This window comes from Astatotilapia calliptera, chromosome 12 (assembly GCF_900246225.1).
Source record: "Astatotilapia calliptera chromosome 12, fAstCal1.2, whole genome shotgun sequence".
NCBI classification, from domain to species: Eukaryota; Metazoa; Chordata; class Actinopteri; order Cichliformes; family Cichlidae; genus Astatotilapia; species Astatotilapia calliptera.
The window spans coordinates 10,022,949-10,043,032 of NC_039313.1; the positions used below are offsets into that span (position 1 = coordinate 10,022,949).

The window sequence follows — 20,084 nt, forward strand, 5'->3', positions numbered from 1 at the left end:
AATTACTGCTGTGGAAACACTACAACAAAAGTGAGTCACATTAGGTTACATACCATTTAGTTATGTATCAGCTCTCTGTGTACTCTGTCTGTGATGCTGTGTCGGTTTTGTCTCAACAGTGTGATGGTTTAATACATTTCGGAAGGGTTTTTTTTTATGGTAGGAGCTGTGTTTTTTGGGTTTCTTGATAGTTGTGGTGCAAGAATGAACAGGTAATAATCAGTAAATCACAACCGCATCGTCTACTTTCAGTACCTGAATGTCTGGCCAGCCTGACAGAGAAGCTTAGTATCTGTCTGGATTGAGTGGGTGCTGCTTTCTTTCTTCCTCTTCTTCTTTTTTGGTCGTGTGTGTGTGTGTGTGTGTGTGTGTGTGTGTGTGTGTGTGTGTGTGTGTGTGTGTGTGTGTGTGTGTGTGTGTGTGTGTGTGTGTGTGTGTGTTATCCAGGGCATGCTGGGAGAAGCTGAAACTGTACTGGTGTACCTAAATATATGATAAATAAGCATACTGAGAAAAAACTTCTGACAGTTTTTGTTGTTTTTGTTTTTTCTCTGCTTTATAATTTAAAATATAGACATCTGAGCCCACTGCCACCTGCTCTACTTTATGCCTTTTTAGAAGGTGAAGACAACTGCAGAGGAGAGGATATAAATTTGTTAGGGTTTTTTTTTTCTTCACATGTAGTATCAGACAGCAATATCAGGTATCTCCATAGCTGCCCTGCCCCTTTAGGTGGCTCCACGGTTTGTTTAGTTGGTCAAGAGGCCAGAGCAGAGCTCATTAAAGCTCTTTTATTCTGCCAGGAGATCCTCTTGCCATGGCATGATGCCAAGAGTGACCATACATGCAGTAATCTGGCACAGGTCAGGGAGCAGCTGGATGCACGTGCCATATATGCCCATTGGGTATCTTAAATAGCCCAAAGTAGGCTTGCCAGGTTTGGAGCTTAAGCTTAGCTGACTATATTATACAGCCACTCCTTGCGGACACTGGGTCACAAATTATACAACCTAAAAAATAGATCTATAATTCATTTACTTAAGTCGAGGCTCATATTCCAAAAAGAAATCATGCTTTAACATTATTTTATATGTCTGTCTTCTGCCCCTTGGGTATGTTAGATTCCTTACACATTCCCATTCTTTAGACTTTTCATAGTCTCAGAAGTTACTAACTATTCAGGGCTGTTACCAAAGAGTTCACCTTTCCTGGGTTTCATGTCTGTCCTCCTGAGAGCGCAGACTGTTGGCTAGCATGACTAGGCTCGAGCAGCAGGAACTCGGCTGACACAGACACAAGCGATTAAAGAATTTTTGACACCCTCATGCATGTATAAGCTGCTTTCTAACATGCACAAGGCAAGACGCTCCGGTCTGTATGACCTAGAAGAAGCTAGACTGGATGACCCAGTGGTCATCCTTGGAGCCATCTGGCAATCCACGTCTTGTGTGGCTTACCCATACCACTGCCTCACGCAATTCCTTAAGCAAGCATAAGTGTGCTTAGGAGGATTTAATCTCAGAGAAACTGGTTTGGGCCACACTGCTGATTGCATTACATTGCTGATTCTTTCAGTAATGTAATACTGAGGAAGTGTTTTTAGCAGCATATAATGGCTGAATTGTGTGATTAAAGTCTCTGGATTTGATATGCAGTGTCGATGAAATGTAGCTCGCAAGAAGGTGTTCATATCAGTTGGCTATTAAGTAAAAAGGGGATTGTTTGAGATCACAGATTAGTGGTTTTATCATGCGCACATAAGTGTAAAGCTGCACTGAAAACTTTAGAAGTCATCTGCCGTCGTTGGTAAGGCCGCTCATCTGTCGCACCGTGCTAAAGAAGGTATTTGCCACACTATGAGATGCCCCTGGGTGTGTTCTATTGGCCCGTGAGGGGAAGTGAGAGAAGCTTGAGCCTGTCTGCACTTGCACAGAGGTCACTTCTGGACTTTTGACTGTCTGCCAGTGCAGGGGCCAAAGTCTTCCAGAAGAGGGCCTTGGCTACAGGCTGACAAGTAAGCCAGCCAGACAGGCAGCCAGCCACATCGTCTACAGTCTAGGTCTGGGGCTAGAGCCTGGGCTAGGGCAGCTCAAGTTACCCAGACAGATTTGTTAACACTGTTTGGGTCCACTCGGCTTTCTAGCCAGGCCTCTGAGCCAAATGCGGCTGAGGTGACTTAATCTGTCATTAAACTCACATTACACCCGGACAGAGACTCGGCTCAGGGGGGCAGAGACGGCACTCACTCTCCCACTCGCTGGCATGGCTGGCTGGGTTTGAGCAGACACAAAGAGTGCGCACCCCCTCCTCCTCCTCTCCGTCCTCTTCATGCCACACACCATGGCACAGCTAGACAGCCCAGCACGGTCTAGACAAAAGCAATTTCACTTGAAGTTGAAAAGTAATTTGACTGTGTGACGATCCTTGTGGACTTTGTGGTGTTTATTTGCTGCACATGTTTTCTTGTATAATTCAGAACACTGAGGTTGTCTGCAGTCATTAATCTCGGTTTGATATTTGCAGAAATGTGTAGAAATGAGCACTAAAGAAATCAATTAAATTGATAATAGCTAATGTAATGTTTTAAATAGCTTCAGAGCATAGCTTTGTGCTGTCCTCTTTCCAGCCAGTCAATACTCAATGTGAATATTGCATTCGAAAAAACGCAGTAGTTTAGCTTGTAGCTTAATATTCTAATAAAGATGAGTGTGAAATAGAGATGCCTATATTCATATATTTCAACCCAGCGTCTGTTACACATTGTGTACATTTCTGCAAGCCTATACACCATTGTCAAACTGAGCATGAAACTGACTAAATTAGTTAATAAGGTGGGAAATTGTGTTTTTATTGCATCTGTTACATTTGAAGCTTTGCATTTTTCTCCCAGAGCTGCTGACAGTACACATTTGGTTTTGTGCATTCTTCACTGGCTATAAGGCAAACAGGAGGAGATGGCTGAACTGGGTTCACATCGGGCAAAAAAATTGTTTCCATATCTCTCAGCTTGAAAATGTCAGAAACCCTAACAACCTGCAGTACCTTCAGTGGAGGTCTAAGACATTGTTTCCCTCTGCTGAGATTTGTTTTTACGTAACAGCTGGTTCTGGTTCTCCCCTGAACCTCACAGCACCCCCACTGTCAAGAGCAGCCAAAAGCCAGCATATGAACTTTATAATAACTGTTACAAAGAGCAGTGCCAACCCTTTTATTTGTCAGATGAAGAGGCTGTTGTGTTTCATTTAGGTGTGTGGGGGGGGGGGTCGAACAGCAGCAATTACTGGATACCGGTCTAAAAAACGTACTATGTCTTCAGTCTTATGTGTTACTAAAGCACAACGTTATACAGTTACTTTCTGCCACATGTTTGAGGGTGACGTAATGTGTGAACTGACCTAGTGTGGTGAGGATATGAGATGAAAATGTGCCAGCTTACATGCCTTTACAAGCTGTAGTTTGACGATTGTGTTTTTGCTTTATTTGAACTTTTTATACTTTGAATTTGATCAGAGATGTTCTGGGGGGAAATTAAAATGTTGATTCATATTTTTTTTTATTCGTATTGAAAACAGGAGCTGTTGTTAGACGCTAAATATAAGATTTTACTTTTTTCAAATGATTATTTTAGCTGATTGCATCGTGTGTTTGGCCGCAGATCAAGAAGTACTTTGAGCTGGAACCGCTGGCCCGAGGAAAGCGCTGGATCCTGGAGGGCAGCACCACTGACAGCATGGAGGCGGTGAAGGAGAGCTTCGGTCAGTTCATTAGCCTGTTGGAGGACAAAGACACAGAGCCGGCAAGGATATGATGCTAAAGCTGCTAATGCTAGGAGACATTAGCGGTTAAACACCAACACATCCTGCTGGTGCCCATGTACATGTGCACACATGCACTCTCACACACATGCGCGCGCACACACACACACACACACAAGAAAATACAGCAGTTGTTGGTTTCTCTCTGTGAGATGTGTATTGTATGTTATCCTCCCTTCACTGCGGTCTCATTTTTCAAATTGGAAGAGCGTGCACAAGCGACAGTCAACTACCACAGCCTGACAGAGGAGCGCGACTGTTAAACCCACCCAGCGTAAAGCAGTTTGTCAAAAGAAATCACTGAACTTTGCCGACAACAGAAATCTTGTTTACTGCTGTTTGTGCCATTGTGATTAAATCAATGGCATTTGGAAGGTATGGCATTCCTTTGGTCATTATTGAGCACTAAGACAGACAGACACACACACACACACACACACACACACACACACACACACACACACACACACACACACAGTGGAGCCCAGGTTGTCTGTAGATATGTTTAACATCTCCACTAATTACTTTACAGGATGTTTGGGTGGGCATGGTTGAAGTTCTTTCCACTGAGAAGTACTGTATGGCTGTCAAGTGTGCTTCTCCTTTTGACTCGGTAACAGCGAATGCCATCATGTGATTGGAGTGCATAGTCCAAAGCCTTGTGTTATGAACGGTAGTTACATATCGGTGTGTCACACCGTGTCTGAATATCTAATCTGAATAGTGTAGTCTGAGTATCTCATGGAGTATCTTATGTACATGCAGACAAGTATATTGCTGTGTACCCTCCTGTGCAGCCATACACAAGTACTACTAATCATGTGACTAGTGTTAGGTGAGTTTATGGAGACATTATTCTTTCAGAGAAAGTGGAAATGAGTTTGAATGCTTTTGTAAATGTGCAACTTAGGATATATTTTCTAGCTCTGTATCTTAACCTCTTAGAGCTGCATTCAGATTTTTTTATATGTCATACACACACGAGTCACACTTAGGAATTTTTTCAAATCAAAGAAGAAAAAAAGAAACAAAAAACAATGATTGACCAGGCTGGATTTCTCCAGAAGTAGAGAAATGTAATGGACTTGGTTGCTTAACACTAAAATTGTCACTTTTGATGATGTTTTTGTTTTTTTACAGTATGTTTTTTTTCTTTTGAATTTGATATAATCCCTTTCAGCATTGGCTTGTGACTGCAGACTCCCATCTGGGTGAAATACAAACTATCAATCAGCCACAGCAACAGCTGCATCTGACAAGTCGCTGTCCGACACACTAATGCCTTCCAACTGTCTGAAGACCCCTCCCCGTCTGCTGTTTATCACGTACCTCTGCCCCACTTCATCCAAACCAACACTACCCCTCCACTCCTGCTCCGCTCCCTGTCTCCATTACTGCTCGATGGGGCTTCTTTGGCCTAGATGAGCCAGTTCAGTGCGGCTGCCCTCAGGTGGACTCCACACCTCTTAAAATGAGTCATGTTCATTGTGCCACAGGTGTGTGGTTGTCCCGAAGATGTGCTTATGAATAATGTTCACCCCTCCTCCTTCCTGCGTACTCTGTATTGTTTGTTGTTATTTTGATTAGTATTTTTGTCAGGTTTGTAGAGATTTAACCACTTTTTGTACCTGATGTGAGAATGATACATTTGTTTGCTTGAAAGCAAAATAAATCTGTTGACTAGGGATCTGTTGGCCTTTTCATGTCATTTCATTACCCAAACCTTTAAAAATGCAGTATTTACATTGTTGTTGTTATTATCTCATCTTGCATTTGTCTCAAAAAAGGCAATTTACGTTTTAAAAGGAAAATTACCGTCACAGTTCTTGTTGGCATTTTGATCACTTTTGCTTCTTAAACTGTGGACGTAAAACATCTGATACATTTGTCCTCTTACTTCCTCTGAATGCTATCGAGGGGCGTAATGCAGTTATTTGCAGAATAATTGCCGAGCTGTGGAGCTAAAGGGTTTTTGTGCATAAATTTGGTCAAAATGGGTATGAATGGGAAAATATTTGAATAATGGATTATTTGCATTTCATGTTTTAGCACAAAATATTTAAAGAATTGAAAGTTTGCATGTTTTCTTCACAGTACCTCTGGTTTGTGATTTAGCATGACCCGTGGAAACCTGAGCTGAGATAATCAGGAAAATGCAGATGACACAGAGGAGTTTGAGCCAGAGGTTTAAAAAAGAGAGAGAGAGAGTAAGAGAGAGTCAAAGTGGAGCAGCTGAAGAAAGTTCTGAGTGGAAAGTTAACAGAGTGAGACAGGAGTGCCTGATAAATATACTCTTCTCTGTGCTACCTCTGCCTCCCCCTTTCTTCTCCTTTTGCCCTTCTTCCCTCTCTTTCAAATTAACCGTGTGGCTTTAATACAATGTGTGTCATGCAGGTTGCCCTGGCGACTCTTTGATCCTGTTTTCCAGTCTCTGCCTCTGGGGCAGACGTGCTTCTCTTCAGTCTGCTGCACACCAGCTCTGGAAGCTCCTGCAGCCCTGAGACAAACCATGGGCTGCTGCGCTCGTCTCGCTCCCCCTTTTTTCTTCCTGTCGCTCTCACTTTCTATTTTAAGTCCTTTTTTCTCCCTCTTCTTATCTTTTTTCTTTCTTTTTTTTTTCTTTTCTTTGCTCAGATTTTTTCCATCTCTCTGTCTCACTCTTGATCGCTCTGCTTCCCTTTGGTCACACCAAAGTAGCCCTCCCTCAGCGTGGGCATGCCGAGTGCCCAGGGGAAGGGAAGAGGCCAGGACCTCAGAGGAGCAGCCCTCCCGGGAGAAAGAAGAGAGGCGAGGGACCTCTCACGCTTCCACTTCTCCCCACTCTGTCTCCATGTCTGTAAAGGTGATTTAATTCCCCTGAAGAAGACGCAGACGGTCTTCTCCTCGCTAAACCTTCACCTGCTCTGCTCATTTAATGCCTGGTGTCTGGCTCGGGGAGTGTCTCGTCCTTGTTGGCAGCAGACCCTCAGTACGAAGCTTCAAAGTTAAACTATCGTCGTCTGTCAAGACTTTTCTAGTCGATTTTCGTTCACAGTACATTACCTAGCAACAATAACCGAAACTGGATGTTTACTGTGATGGAGACAGTACATTCAAGTCTCTGCAGGCATAATTTATAATTTACTAAAATGAATCTTGATTAATGGTAGACAGGAAGGGAGGAAGATGCAAAGAGATCTACAAATCTATGGCAAGCCTAATTGTTGGCAGCAATATAAAGTGAAGGTGTGATTTGTAACAAAAGGATAAAACAAGGAAAATTGCCCTCTAGAGAACGACTGCGGCTGACGCTGCACAGAAGCACGCTGAACTTACGCAACACAGTTCAAAGCTGCCAACCACGAGCAATTATCCGCCATGCGAGGCTGCAGCCTTCATGATAGTTTATCATTTGTCTTTTTGGTTTTGATTTTCTGACATCAAGAGTGCTGCATTCACGTCATTATCTGGGCTTTTTTTTTCTTCTCACATTTACAACTTAGTTACAGTTTGTTGTGTGTATACACACACACACACACACACACACACACACACACACACACACACACACACACACACACACACACACTTCAGTTAACAGGAAATCTTCCATCAGGTGCTGTTCAAACACGGCCGGTGTTCATTTGAACATTTAAGGTGCTCCAGGATATTTCATATTGTTGGAAGCAGAAGCTATGTGGGTTTATAAAACAATGTCATGTTTGCAGCATTTCATCTTTTTTAGCAAAACTGTGATGTGAAGTGACGACAAAGCTGCCTGGGTGTGTTTTCTCTCACACTTTCTCTCCCACTTTAATTGAAAACAGGTCAAAGAGCTTGTTTGAAAAAACAAAAACATTATGGAATATATGCTGTTTGTATTTCATGTTACTTCTGTTGCATAAAAGCAAAGAGTAGAATAAGCACACTGTGCTCAGAAGTCCTGAAATGGGTGTCAGAAACAATAGATATCAACAAAAGTACACGTGCAGTTGACTCACATGTTAAATGACAGCATTCATTTAACATGTCAGCATTCAACAGCTGCAGCATTTTTGCCAACTGGTTAAATTGGTTATAATTTAAGCACTTTAGGTACTGAATATTCTTACAAAATATAATTTTATAAGAATATTAACTGGATTATGTTCATATTTTGGCAACTACTACTTAATGTATAAAGATAGAAATTCATGTCATACAGCAAAAGTATAAACAAATGCTATCACACACCACAAAATGAACCCTGTGAGCTTTGTGAAATGCAAATGTGTGACCCGACCGGGAACCTAACTTTCGTTTACAGGACAAACAAAAGCTGGCATGTTTTTTTAAACTCTGAAAAGAATGCCTCTTTCTCTCCGGCTTCTCCCGTCCAGCGTGTGTGGCAGCGTTTCTCCTGATAAGATCCAGCTAGGAGGTGGAACAGATGTTGCCCTGACATCCATCTGGGCCCTGTACCCCGACTCTGCCTCCCACAGCCGATGCTCTGTGCGGGCCGCTTACCATTCTCGGCCCCTCGTAGTGAGGGGGAAAGAAAAAAGCTCTCCGCCGAGCGTAGAAATCACTTTCGCTCACGTTTAATCTGAGAAAGATACCAGTCTGTAATCAAGCGGGACCTTTGGGTCTATTCGGGGTGTTCCCTCTTTGTTTCAGCACTCTCTTGCCTTCAACACTCTCACACCCCTTTGAACAACAAACACAAATGACGGAAACGCATCGAAATGATGTAAGCTGGTGACGAAATGTACCCGGGACTAAATAATGGTTTCCAGATCTGTGATATGATTGAGGCGAGTCCAGAAATTTGCAGCACCGTGACATTTCCACTGGTGTCACGGCACCAAAAGCGATAGATTTGTTTACCCTGAAGGTGTCAATCTCATATGTTTAAACTTAACCTGATGATTAATGGAAAAGCGGTTGCAGATGAACCACAGTTATGGTGCAAATTTCAAAATCATGTTGTTTAGAGTTTCCACATACGTCAAAATAGGTGGCTCATTTGATGAATAATACATATTAATTAAGCCTTTCTCTTTGAAATTGCTTTTAGGTTAAAAGACAATACCAAAAAAGAAAAAAAATAGTCTCTTGTTAGAGAATATGGGAGTCTTAACCAGAATTGCTTTTAATGAAAAATTCAGCAGTTTCTTAGTAATTCACTCATTTTTAGTCAGCCAGATTTCTGTGTTTCTAGATTTCTCAGAGCTTCCCTCCACTAGACGCTGAAATGTGACTGTAGAGAAATCCCTCCTATCGTGCACGTTGATCCTGAAGGGTTTGTGGTCGAGCCATAAGACTAATGAACAGCTCAAACCTGATAGAAGCTTAACGAGTTACACCCCTGCCAAGCAGTGAGTGAGTGCACTCACGCTTTGCAGCGACATGCCGGGATCGTTATGCCATATGAGTCATCAGAGTGTTTGCTTTTTTACTTTAAACTTTAATTTGACAGTCTTATATTTAAAAAAAAACACACACACACACACAAGAAAAACATGAACATTAGAGAATATTAAATTAGTCTAAATGTCTACATGTAATTTGATCATGTCAGTTAATCAAGTGGAAATTGAGGCCCTTGGGAACCAAACCAGACAGCTGCCACAGTCATTTCTTTCCAGTTAATCCTATTGGAACAAGGAAGTCTTTATTCACATTAGTTTAGGATGACTGGCAGTCAGACTTCCTCATTATCTCTTTATTTTTTGTTTTTCTGCAATGTGGAAATGCAAAAAAAAATATTTGTCTGCTGCAGGAGCGTGTTAGTGAAGCTTCCCAAGTCTCAAGACCTATAAATCCTAAAAACTAAAGCTCAGGTCAGTGTGAGTGAATTCAGTTTCACACCAGACGATAAATGTGCAAAACTGTAGTCTTTGTTTAAATTTGTTCCTTTATGGTCCTGTGTTAGAGTACTGACAAAATACTGCTTACCGTCTTACTTTTACACTTTTTCAGGAATATTGAGGTAAATTTGGGTGTGTACCTCAATACAAAATGATCTCCACCAAGTATCCAAAGTTTGTTAGGCAGGAGAAAAACCCCTGTTTTGTATTATGCATGCATTGGGCATTTTGAAACCAAATTTGAGGTTTTGTAAAGGAAACAAAGTAGCACAATATTTACCTCAGGAGTGCTGAAGTTTGTGTAAAATCCTTCAAAGTTAAACTTAAGAAAGTGCTTAAGAAAATATTTGTTAGGACTACCTTCATGATGTTATTTTTTATTTTATTTATTTTTTACCATTTGTGAGTTTTAGATGAGATTAATTTGTTTCTTGCAGGGATCAAACTTTAATCCTCAAACTTTGGAGGAAACCATGCTGTGCTGCTCTGGCCCCTTTGTAGCCACCTAAGCGTCCCTTGTTTTCTCTGCGTGTTTGAATGCCTCATCTGTTGGGTGACTTCCGTGGGATTGCGGCCGGCTTGTCACTGAGATTGTTTGTCCTGAGGACGAGATCTGTGTGAGTCCTGTTTCTCTTCCTCTCTCCTCGGCCCGAGTGCTGACGGAGACCCGCATCCCAGGTGGCCCACACATCAAAACGAGGGATTGCGGCTCTTGGTTTTCAGACAAACATCACTCACTTTCTTTGTTGTCTGAGGGACAGGGGGCATGGCGGATCTCCCTTCACCCCTCCCTCACTATCGCCTTCCACCAGCCCACTGCCCCATCCCGCAGGAGCTGCTAAAAGCAAATGTCAGTCAAGGAGAAGGTGTTGCATTCCTTCTAAAGGTCAATTAGTGGTGGCCACTGAAGGATCTGTTTAGTTCTTCAGTGGACTGGAAGTTATAAATTCATTTGCCTTTTTTCCCCCCGTTTTCTTTATGTGATGACACCTTTGTCACATTTCAGTCCACTGCCCTTCCCTTCCTACATACCTGCCACACACACAGCCAGTGTAGGCTGCTGTGAGCGTCATTCATAATGCGTTGCACATGCGAGCTATTGCTCTCTCTGTAATGGGGACCCAGTAGCAGCTTGCAGTTCAGCATCTCCTGACTCATCTGTGCAGGTGATTCCCCCCTCCATCTCTTCCCCTCCAGGCCTGTAAGGAGTGAAGTGTCTAGGGTACTTTTATGAGTATGACCTTAACATGCTCGTCTCAAGTGGTCTAGACTCAGCGCTCCATTTACTAGAGTCCTCGTCCCACTGATGGCTATCAGAGTTTCTGCTTTTTACTAGTGACTCTCCCTTGTCATAACTCTTTGAAGACTGACAGACATGACGCTCCGACTGTCCTTTTTCGTGGACCTTGTAGAGAATTTACTATCAGAGGTGGAGAAGAACAAGGAATAACAAAAAGAAAGGGCTCTGACATGCACTGCCTCTCTCTGCAGGAGACCAGATGAACATGTGCAGAGTACAGCTGTGGTTTGGCTGCACTCTCAGAAGGTAATGTGGCTTTCATGTAGTGCAGATGCCAGCTTTAAATTACTTTCAACACATATCATGAACATCAGGAAGGATGGATCAGGGCGAAGTTGTGTTTTCTGAGACAGGTGAAATTAAATAATAGATTTACCACCCAGTGGAGTTATTTTACCTAACACAACAATGTGACATTTACTCCATTCGCCTTGTTGGATTGTAGTTTTTACGAGCCTTGGCCTAACAAGCCGATGCAGTGAGTGTGCAGGCAACAGGTGATTAATCAGTCGCTAATATGTAGTAAATATTTAACAGTTGCCTATAAATTTGAGCCTTTTAGACATTATGGTGTGTTTGGTGTGCTGCGTGGCCCAGAGCCAAGCGCTGTAGGTGGATTAGCTCATTGAATCCAAACAGTTTACGGGGAAAGCAGCTCCAGTGACGACACTATGTGGGCAGCTTGCAGCTCTCAAAACACAAACCTTTCACGCGAAAGCGAAAAAGGAGAAAAACTGAGTCTTTCACAGGGACAATCTAGTAAACATAGTTGCTGCGTAGAGAGGGAACACCTGTGTTTTGCCAAACTTTTGGCATGGAGCAGTTTGATCACTGCCGGAGCCATATTTGGTTTCGGGCAAATTTCACGTTGCCGTTAATGCAATGACGAAACACACCCTGACTCATGCAGGAAACTGCAAAGTCGGTCACTGATAAAATCCGAGGGAACAATAGAAACTGGAGAAAGTGCTGAGATGATTCAGCTTTGCTAGAGTAACAAGCTGTAGATACAAAGTTACATGGTGGGAATAAGATTAGAGCTGAGGCCTGAAATAGCATTTAAGGTGTTGAGGATTAGGGTTAAATGTCAGTAAGGTCAAGTAAGAGACCAGTGTAGCCTGGCTTAGAGATATTAGCTGGAAGGAGCTCGCTGACTGATTGGTCAGCTGTCAGAGTTCTGTGCATGTGTGCAGTTAACACATATCTGTGTACTTACCTAGCTACAGCCTCTTTTTTTTCACTAAGTTTGTTCCCAAATAAAGACTCATGAAACCTCGAGAAAAGTTCAGTTTCTGCGTTTATTTAACATTTAATGAAAGCACAGGACTAAACAAATCCCAGGCTTAAATTCATATCTTTAGTAATGAACAGTCTTCACTTTGTTGTCAGTTTTTAAATGTTTTTTGGTCAATTTGAGAATTATTAAATGCCTCCAGTCTGTTGCTTTGGTGTCACATTGCAGTATCCCCTCTCTGTTTACTGTTTTTCTGAGAACTGAGCCTAAACATCCTCTAATAGGATAAGCCAATTCGAAGACCTCAGAAGAAGAAAGAAAAACTGCTCTCTTTACCTACCAGATGGCCCTTCAGTGTTTAACATCTGTGTAGTCATAACACGTTTATAGTTCTCCTTCTTTTCAAGCTGTAAAATAACTTATTTTTTCCTCTTTTTTTGATCAGAACAATCACTGTTAGATGATCTGATCCTACGCAGATTAAGTTTTAGTTAAATTGTATTTCCTGGGATTGTTTGAATTAAAAAGGTTGTCTGACAGCTAATTGGGTCAGTTATGGAGATTTTGTTTTCTAATTGCTTTACTGCTAATAAACAAGTGATTTTACTCCCCCGATTAAAAGCACAGATATTTTTGGAAGGTCTGTGAACTCATCTAAACATCTAAAAGGGATCCTTTGTAACAAATCAGTCTCAGAGCTTAAAGTGGGGCTATCACAGTGCTTATTTGTGCATTCAGTCACATTAGACTGGGGACCATACCACTGCCCCAAAATTATTGTGACTGTGTCCGATGAACTTGCAATCTTGTTGTCTTTGAAATGGTTGCTTCGAAGATGGGGACCAGGTGTGTGACTGCCTGCAGAAGTGTTCGCCCAGTAAGTTGCCATCTTAAAAGCAACTTTGGGGCTTCAAGATGGGGAAAAAAATGGCAATAAGGTGGAGCAGGTCTGCTATCAGTCAGCATCAGTTTGGGATTTAATGGGGTCAGGCTGGCAATTTCATGCAATCTGTTTGTGATATTACGGCAATCAACAGTGGTAAATCAGCAGCAACTCACAGGTATGTTGCTGTCTACTAAGACAGATTCCCATGTGCTGTCCAGCCAGAACCTCACAGATTTAAAATTTGTGACGTAGGTGTTACAGGTTGATACATTTTGCAGGCAATTTACCTGCAAAATGATACAAGTGCTGAGCAACATTTTACATAGGATTTAAATCAGAAGGCAACCAGTTCAGTCACTTCCCCTACTGCAAAGAGAGGCATCGAAGACAAGTTGCGCTCATCAGCGTAGAGTGACGCAGACTGATTGCAACGTGTTGCCAATCTGTCTGCATTTATGAGACAGATTATTAGACAGCAGTTATTTGCGAACCTTTACCAACCCGTCTGACAGTGATTACAGTCAGTTTGGAGTCAGGCGTCCTGGTTTTCCTTACGATCAAAAATGGTCGCCCAGAGGTTGATGGCGTTATACACTCAACCTCTGGACGACCAGAAACTACTGGCAATAGTTTGTGATGTGGCAAGTTTACCGATTGTTTTTTCCAAACTGTAACAAAGTTGATGTCCTATTTTTACTCTAATGTGACTAAGCCATTAGACCAACAACAACCCAAATTTGTAATGTTCCAACTAAAGTGCAACAGCAGATAGATGTATGTTTTGGTTGGCATTTTCTGCTTTTATTAAAAAAAAAAAAGTAATTATTTTAGTGAGGCAAACTCACTATAAGTATATAAAATTGTGTTTCTATTTAGAAATTTCTGCAATTAAACAGGAAGCTTACTGTAAAAGACTGTTTCTGTGCCCGATTAGTCGTGTTTAGTGTTTTGTTTTTATTAAACAGAGCTTACAATGTAATAACCAGTCACAATCCCTGCAGCAGATCCAGTCTACCCATCAACCTAACTGAAATACTCAAATTTGACTCTCTCTCTCTTTAATGGCTGCATCATACATTTAAATAATGGTTTTAACAGCCGGTTCATAATTTTTTACAAATTTATCCTGATGCGGGGGAAAGAAATGAATATTGATGAGCATAAAATGATTCACTTTTGTAAAATACTTGTTAAAGTAGGTAAAATAATTACTGTTCACATTAATGTGCATCAGCAGTAGTAATCCAATAATAATAGAACTGTACGGAACTCGGAGGTGGCTTTTTTTTCACTTAACAAGTCATTTTAAAAACACTGTAATAATTTACAGCCTGGCCTTATATATATCTGTTTCAACAGCATGGTATTATTGCATTATTTAATTATTGGACTGCCATCTTTAGTGTACAGAATGTCATATTTAAACACCACAAACCAATTAAATCCATTTGATTTAATTTTATAGAATCTTGAAGGTGATTTGATCAGCTGATTAAAGCTTTATAAAACAGTAATAACATGTCAACAACAAATCTGAATTTTATTTCTGTTGCATTCACTTGCGCAAAATCCAAAAGTAATCTGCTCAAAATTAGGAGAGTGACACTCTTGTTTTCTCTTCTGTTGCTGCCCAGCGGACAGCCCCACCCTCCAACCCCCAGCCCTCTGAATCAGCCTGGTTCACATACACAAGATTAAGTAGCAAAAGTGACATCCAAGACCAATCGGGCCACCCAAGAGAACCACAACCAGCGGAAAGGCTGTCAGAGCCCCCTTTTGCAACATTAATCTTCAAGCCTCTCCTGCACTGCCAACTCACATCTCCTTCAAACAGGACGGGGAGGTAGAAAACTGAACTTTTCCCTCCCTGAAGGTTTTCTCCTCTCCATCAATTAACTCTTTGGGGGACAATTCATCGTCACCCAGCATGTGCCAGACGACTTCAAACAGAGGCAATATGAATTGCTTTTCCAGACATTTTTAAAAGTTGCACTTCATTTGGCAACGAGGAGATTAGTGTGGACGTGGGTTCAATTTATTATTCACCTAAAGGCCTGCGCAAAGACACGTGACACAAAACTTGCACCAAAAACATGCTGTAAAGTGATTTATGCCTGAGAAAGCTGTTGAGGGCTGTAGAGACATTTCTATGGTCTCTTCTACCCATTAATGGGATGTTAAACATTCACCAGTGGAATTTATCTTGAACGTCAGCGCCCCATTAGAACAGACGCAGAGGCATCGGCATGCTAACTGGCCTACTTTAACCACCTCAGCTACCTTTTGTCTTCTTTACCAATCAATAGCATCTTTGATCTCTTTCAAGGAGGATAACTCTATAGTGTGCTTGTATGTGTGTGGTGGTGGTAGTGGTGCGGGGTGTTATCCTGACCTTCTGTGGGGGTGGTGTCACATCCAACCTGATAGTGGTGTGAATAGGAAAACAGAAAAGATGAATACAGCAACTGATAAATAGCGGAACATGAGTGTGTTATGGTGTGGATGCCTTCAGTCCCAGGAGAGGGCCTTCCTAACCCCGGCCTTTCTTCTGCTGGAGACTTGAGAAGTGAAGGAGGAGGGGGCGGGATGTCGCGCCATCTAACAGCGTTGCTTTGAAGACAGCAACACTGAAATCAAGCAGCATGCCTCAAATATTTCCTGCTACCTTTCATTAACACTCAACACATGGCTGTGCATCTAAGGATCCAGGCTGGTGAGCTTTATACTGTTCTCGTTGTCAACGTTTGCCATAAAAAGACCAAAACCACCAATGAATTGATCTGATTATGTAGTGTGTGCGCCACTGTCGCACATATAATGTTCTTCTACACTCAAGTACCCGTGATGTCCAAAAACACATCAGTGAAACACACTATCACTGCCATTTTTTTTGGTTTCGGTGCCACAGAAATCCAGCCTCCAAATCAGGAATTTCAAACTAATTTTACGTTGTGGGCCACATACAAGCTACTGTGTTTCACTTTTAGTGAAACAACACGATAAATGTGTAAATTCTGGTAGTTCATCAGCCAGACTGTCCTGTAAAGAAAAGAAAAGAAAATGTACTTTTTTCTGTGAACTTACCATGAAAAGCATAAATTTACATAGTAGATAGTGGAAAAACAGGAACTTTTTGTCATTTAATTGTTTATCTATTACTTAATTAATTTGGTGTTATATGAACGAAGGGATATTTTTAAGAGAAGGAAAAAAAAGCTCTAAAATTTGTGAAAATAGAGTTAAAAGTTCAAAATCTGTGCACTCCTTCAGATTTTCCAAAGCCGTCCAGGTTACAAGAGTTTTCCGGGCTGATTCTGGCCCCCGGGCTTTATGTTTGATACCTCTGCTCTAAGGAATAAACCCTGTATCAATGCACATCTGAAAATAGTGTCAAACAAATAGGACTGTTTACTCCTGTTAGTGTAAGGTTTGCTGAAGCCATGGAGCTCAGAAGCACTGGGGAACTATACAGCCTTCCTTATCTCAGTCACCTGCTCTTATTTTTTAAAAAGATTTGCCTTCAGTGGAAACCATTGCACTTGAAGCCTAGTAACACAATCAGAACAAAGGCATTGGCTTTAAGATATGCACTAACTAGGATTGGTCGGTGACAATATCAACGTGTCAAAGAAGAAAATTCATTTAAAATTAATTAATGCCTCTCGTCTTATCCTTATCCAGGATTTCAGATCAGCCAGCCTCATTTTAAAATGCAGTCCAGATTTGGATACGATTATCTGGAGAATGCTATCTAATCCACGAGTCTTTGCATTTCCACCTGGTATTAAAATGTTTCTCCTTATCTACTTCCTTCCCACAATTTGTTCTGATATCAAGCTGCAAATTATGTAGGTGTGACTGACTGACCACACATGGTGAGTTTCAGGTAAGTGGAAACAACACAGCTTTTTCTTCCCCCCTTACATCTCTGATAGTTGCTGCTTCTTCCTGTGGTCTCAGTCAGCCTTGTTTTAGTTGGCAAGATGAGGTGGAGTCAGGTGACCTTTCACCTTTTGAGATTGGTTTTCTGTTTTGCTTTTTTCCCGCTCTCTCTTGTTTTTAAATGTGTTTTCACTGTACAGATTACTTTTACACCTGGTTGAAATGAGATCACAGCACCACCTCCACATGTGGCCCGGCTGATAAGTTATCCAGATACAGACTGCCTGTTCATATCAGATGTAAATGAGGTAGGAAATCTCTACTGTCACTCCAGCACAGTAGATGTTAGAGGAGCCTCTGTTTAGAGGGCTAAAACTATCAAATAACTCCTTCAAATTTAAGTTTTTTTGTGAAAATCTTTTTCAGGATAATTCCCAACTGGGCTCAATCAGCTCGCTGCTTCTGGTTAAAATAAATAAATATTGATTTCAATTTTAAGTGTTTCGAATACCTTAAAGAAACTCTATTCAGATTTATTGTACTGGAGCGGCAGACAAAACATACACTCGCTGGACACTTTGTGAGGTACGTTTGCTGGTTCTGGGTTTGGACCCCTTTTGCCTTCAGAATGGCTTCAACTCTTTGTGGCACAGATTCAACAAGCTCCTGGAATCATTACTCAGACATTTTAGTCCATATTGATATGATAACATCACACAGTTGCTGCAGATTTGTCAGCTGAACATCCATGATGCAAATCTCCTGTTCCACCACATCCCAGAGGTGCTCTGTTAGATTGCAATCTGGTGACCGGCGAGGCTATTTGAGGACAGTGAACTCATAGTTATGTTCAAGAAACCAGTCAGAGCTCGTTTAAACTTTGTGACATGGTGCATTAATCCTGTATTATTAGGAGATTTATAAAGGGATGAACATGGTCAGCAACAATACTCGGGTAGTCTCAGTTGGTACTAGGGCACCAACACCGCCAGCCTGAACCATTGATACAAGGTGGGATGGATCCATTCCACTGTGGTCTTCTGCTGCTGTAGCCAATCGCCTCATCTGTGTTTTGAGTTCAGAGATGCTCTTCTGTATACTGTGGTTGCAGTGGGTGGTTATTTGAGTTTCTGCTGCCTTCCAATCCCGTTTGCCCCCTCAAGAAGTCATTTTCATCCAGACTGGATATTTTCTCTTTTTCAGACCATTCTCTGTAAACGGTAGAATGGGTGTGTGTAGATCAACAGTTTCTGAAATACTCAGACCAGCCTGTCTGAAGCCAACAACCACGCCACATTTAAAGTCACTTAAATCCCCCCCTCCATTCAGGAGGTCATCTTAACCATGTTTACATACCTAAATACAGTTGCTGCCATGTGATTGGCTGATTAGATATTTGTGCTAACCTTATAAAATGGGTGGTGGGTGTAGATGGCACACAGGTTTGAGAGGTAAAACTATATCACAGTATCAACATACAGTAAAGTAAGGATGATGAATAATCTGTCAGGACGTTTCCAGCTTTTGCTTTTAAGACCTCGCTCACTCTGTACTTGTTCAGTTTTTCAAGGTTCTTGGCAGGCAGATCACTTCAAGCGTTTTGGAGAGTTTTCAAGTTGTCTTCATGTCTTCTGTCTCTTCATATAATCTCAAGCTGAGCGCATGATTTTTGAGATCAGTGCCGTTGTCGGCGCCAGACCATCTGCCGCAGGACTCACTGTTCTCCTTGTCACTGAAGATAAGTTTTTATGACTCTGTAATTGGGCTTGTTGTCACGAAATACAATTAATTTGGGAACCTCCTTGATAGTTTTGCTTGACTGATGACAACCTAAATATCTAAAACGTTTGGATAGTATTGTATATGATGACATAGTACAGTTTCTGGAAACTCTATTAGGAACTTTTTCTTAGCTGAAATAACCAGACGGGAATGTGCGTTTCTGGCCAATCAAAACAAAATGAAATACCTATGATACGAAATAAATCACAAAAAAACAGAAAGCTATAAATCAGCCCCACTCATTGTTCTTTATTGTTGCCCATAAAGAACTCATACACAGAGATAAGAAGAGATAGTTGGTAAAAGTGCTGTGCTTATGTGCAATTCTGTTGCAGCATCAGTTCTTATAAATTTTAGCCTTTAATGTGTGATTTAGGTGAAATGACACAAAGTCAGAAAGCTCCTTTTATTTTCTTTCATAGGAATCAATCTATGAAAGAAAATAAACGGAGCCTCTTACACAAACCTATTAAAAGACAAGCCTGCCAAGCTGTTTTTATTGTCTTAGCATGTAATAAGATAATTAGTGCACGAGTCTGTAGTGTACGCAATGATGTAAGAATAACAAACAGCACACTTTAGGTTCTGTTTCACTGTTACTTGCTGTGAGCTCTTGTTTGCATAACCAAAAGTCATCATTAATCTGTGCCTTTCAAAACAAGCTCGGGTCCACACAGTGTTTGTGATGAAAACACACAACAAAGACACACACACACGAGGAAGCTGGTCTTTGGCTGCGGACGAGGCGGCTTGCGTGCCTCGCTGCTTTGGTTGGGGAATTCACAGCAGAGGGCGACCACAGACAGGAGTGATCATCAGGTCACTGAGGGCCAGAAAGCAGCGCACGCGCGCGTGTGTGTGTTTGTATCATTTAGAGAAGCTCGGCAAATAACATCTTGGCAAACGTTCAAACTACAACTGTCACGTCCAGCTGCTGAGTAGAAGCAGGATGCTTGGGCTCAATGATTATCTTTATGCTGTCCAACAGGGTGCGGATGGATGGATTTATTTCTCTTAGTTTTATGATAACAGCTTGTAGTCTTCTCAAACAGTAAATAAAACAGTTCAATCAGGATTTCATAGATTGAACACTATTTGTAGAATTATAACTTCTACAGAAGTGTCCAAACTGCTTACATTTCGCTGTCAGTGCAGTTAAATTTGAATGCAGGATTGAAGTGTGTCTCCGACTGCAGCAGCTGCTCGGTGTACGTTCCAGCTGGTGAGGCCAATTATTACTTAACCCATAATACAATAAAACATTATGACACTGTTAGTGACTGAAAACACTACAAAACACTAATACCGGTAATGAGCAGGTGCTTCCCTGGTGCACATCCAGCTCTACGAGCCAGAT

The 20,084-nt window shown here is 41.6% G+C and overlaps 1 protein-coding gene across 4 annotated transcripts in view; it reads left to right on the forward strand.

Moving 5' to 3' along the window:
* The window catches only part of LOC113033855 (ADP-ribosylation factor-like protein 15), a 103,288-nt gene extending 97,786 nt beyond the window's left edge, over window positions 1-5,502 (forward strand). For 3 of the 4 annotated variants that reach the window (XM_026188008.1, XM_026188011.1, XM_026188010.1), the window contains one exon: window positions 3,656-5,502. In XM_026188008.1, coding sequence (XP_026043793.1) covers window positions 3,656-3,808 — 153 coding nt within the window. In that variant the 3' untranslated portion in view covers window positions 3,809-5,502. The remainder of the gene's footprint in view (window positions 1-3,655) is intronic. The other variant, XM_026188009.1, reaches the window with a different exon arrangement.
* The last annotated feature ends 14,582 nt before the right edge of the window (window positions 5,503-20,084 follow it).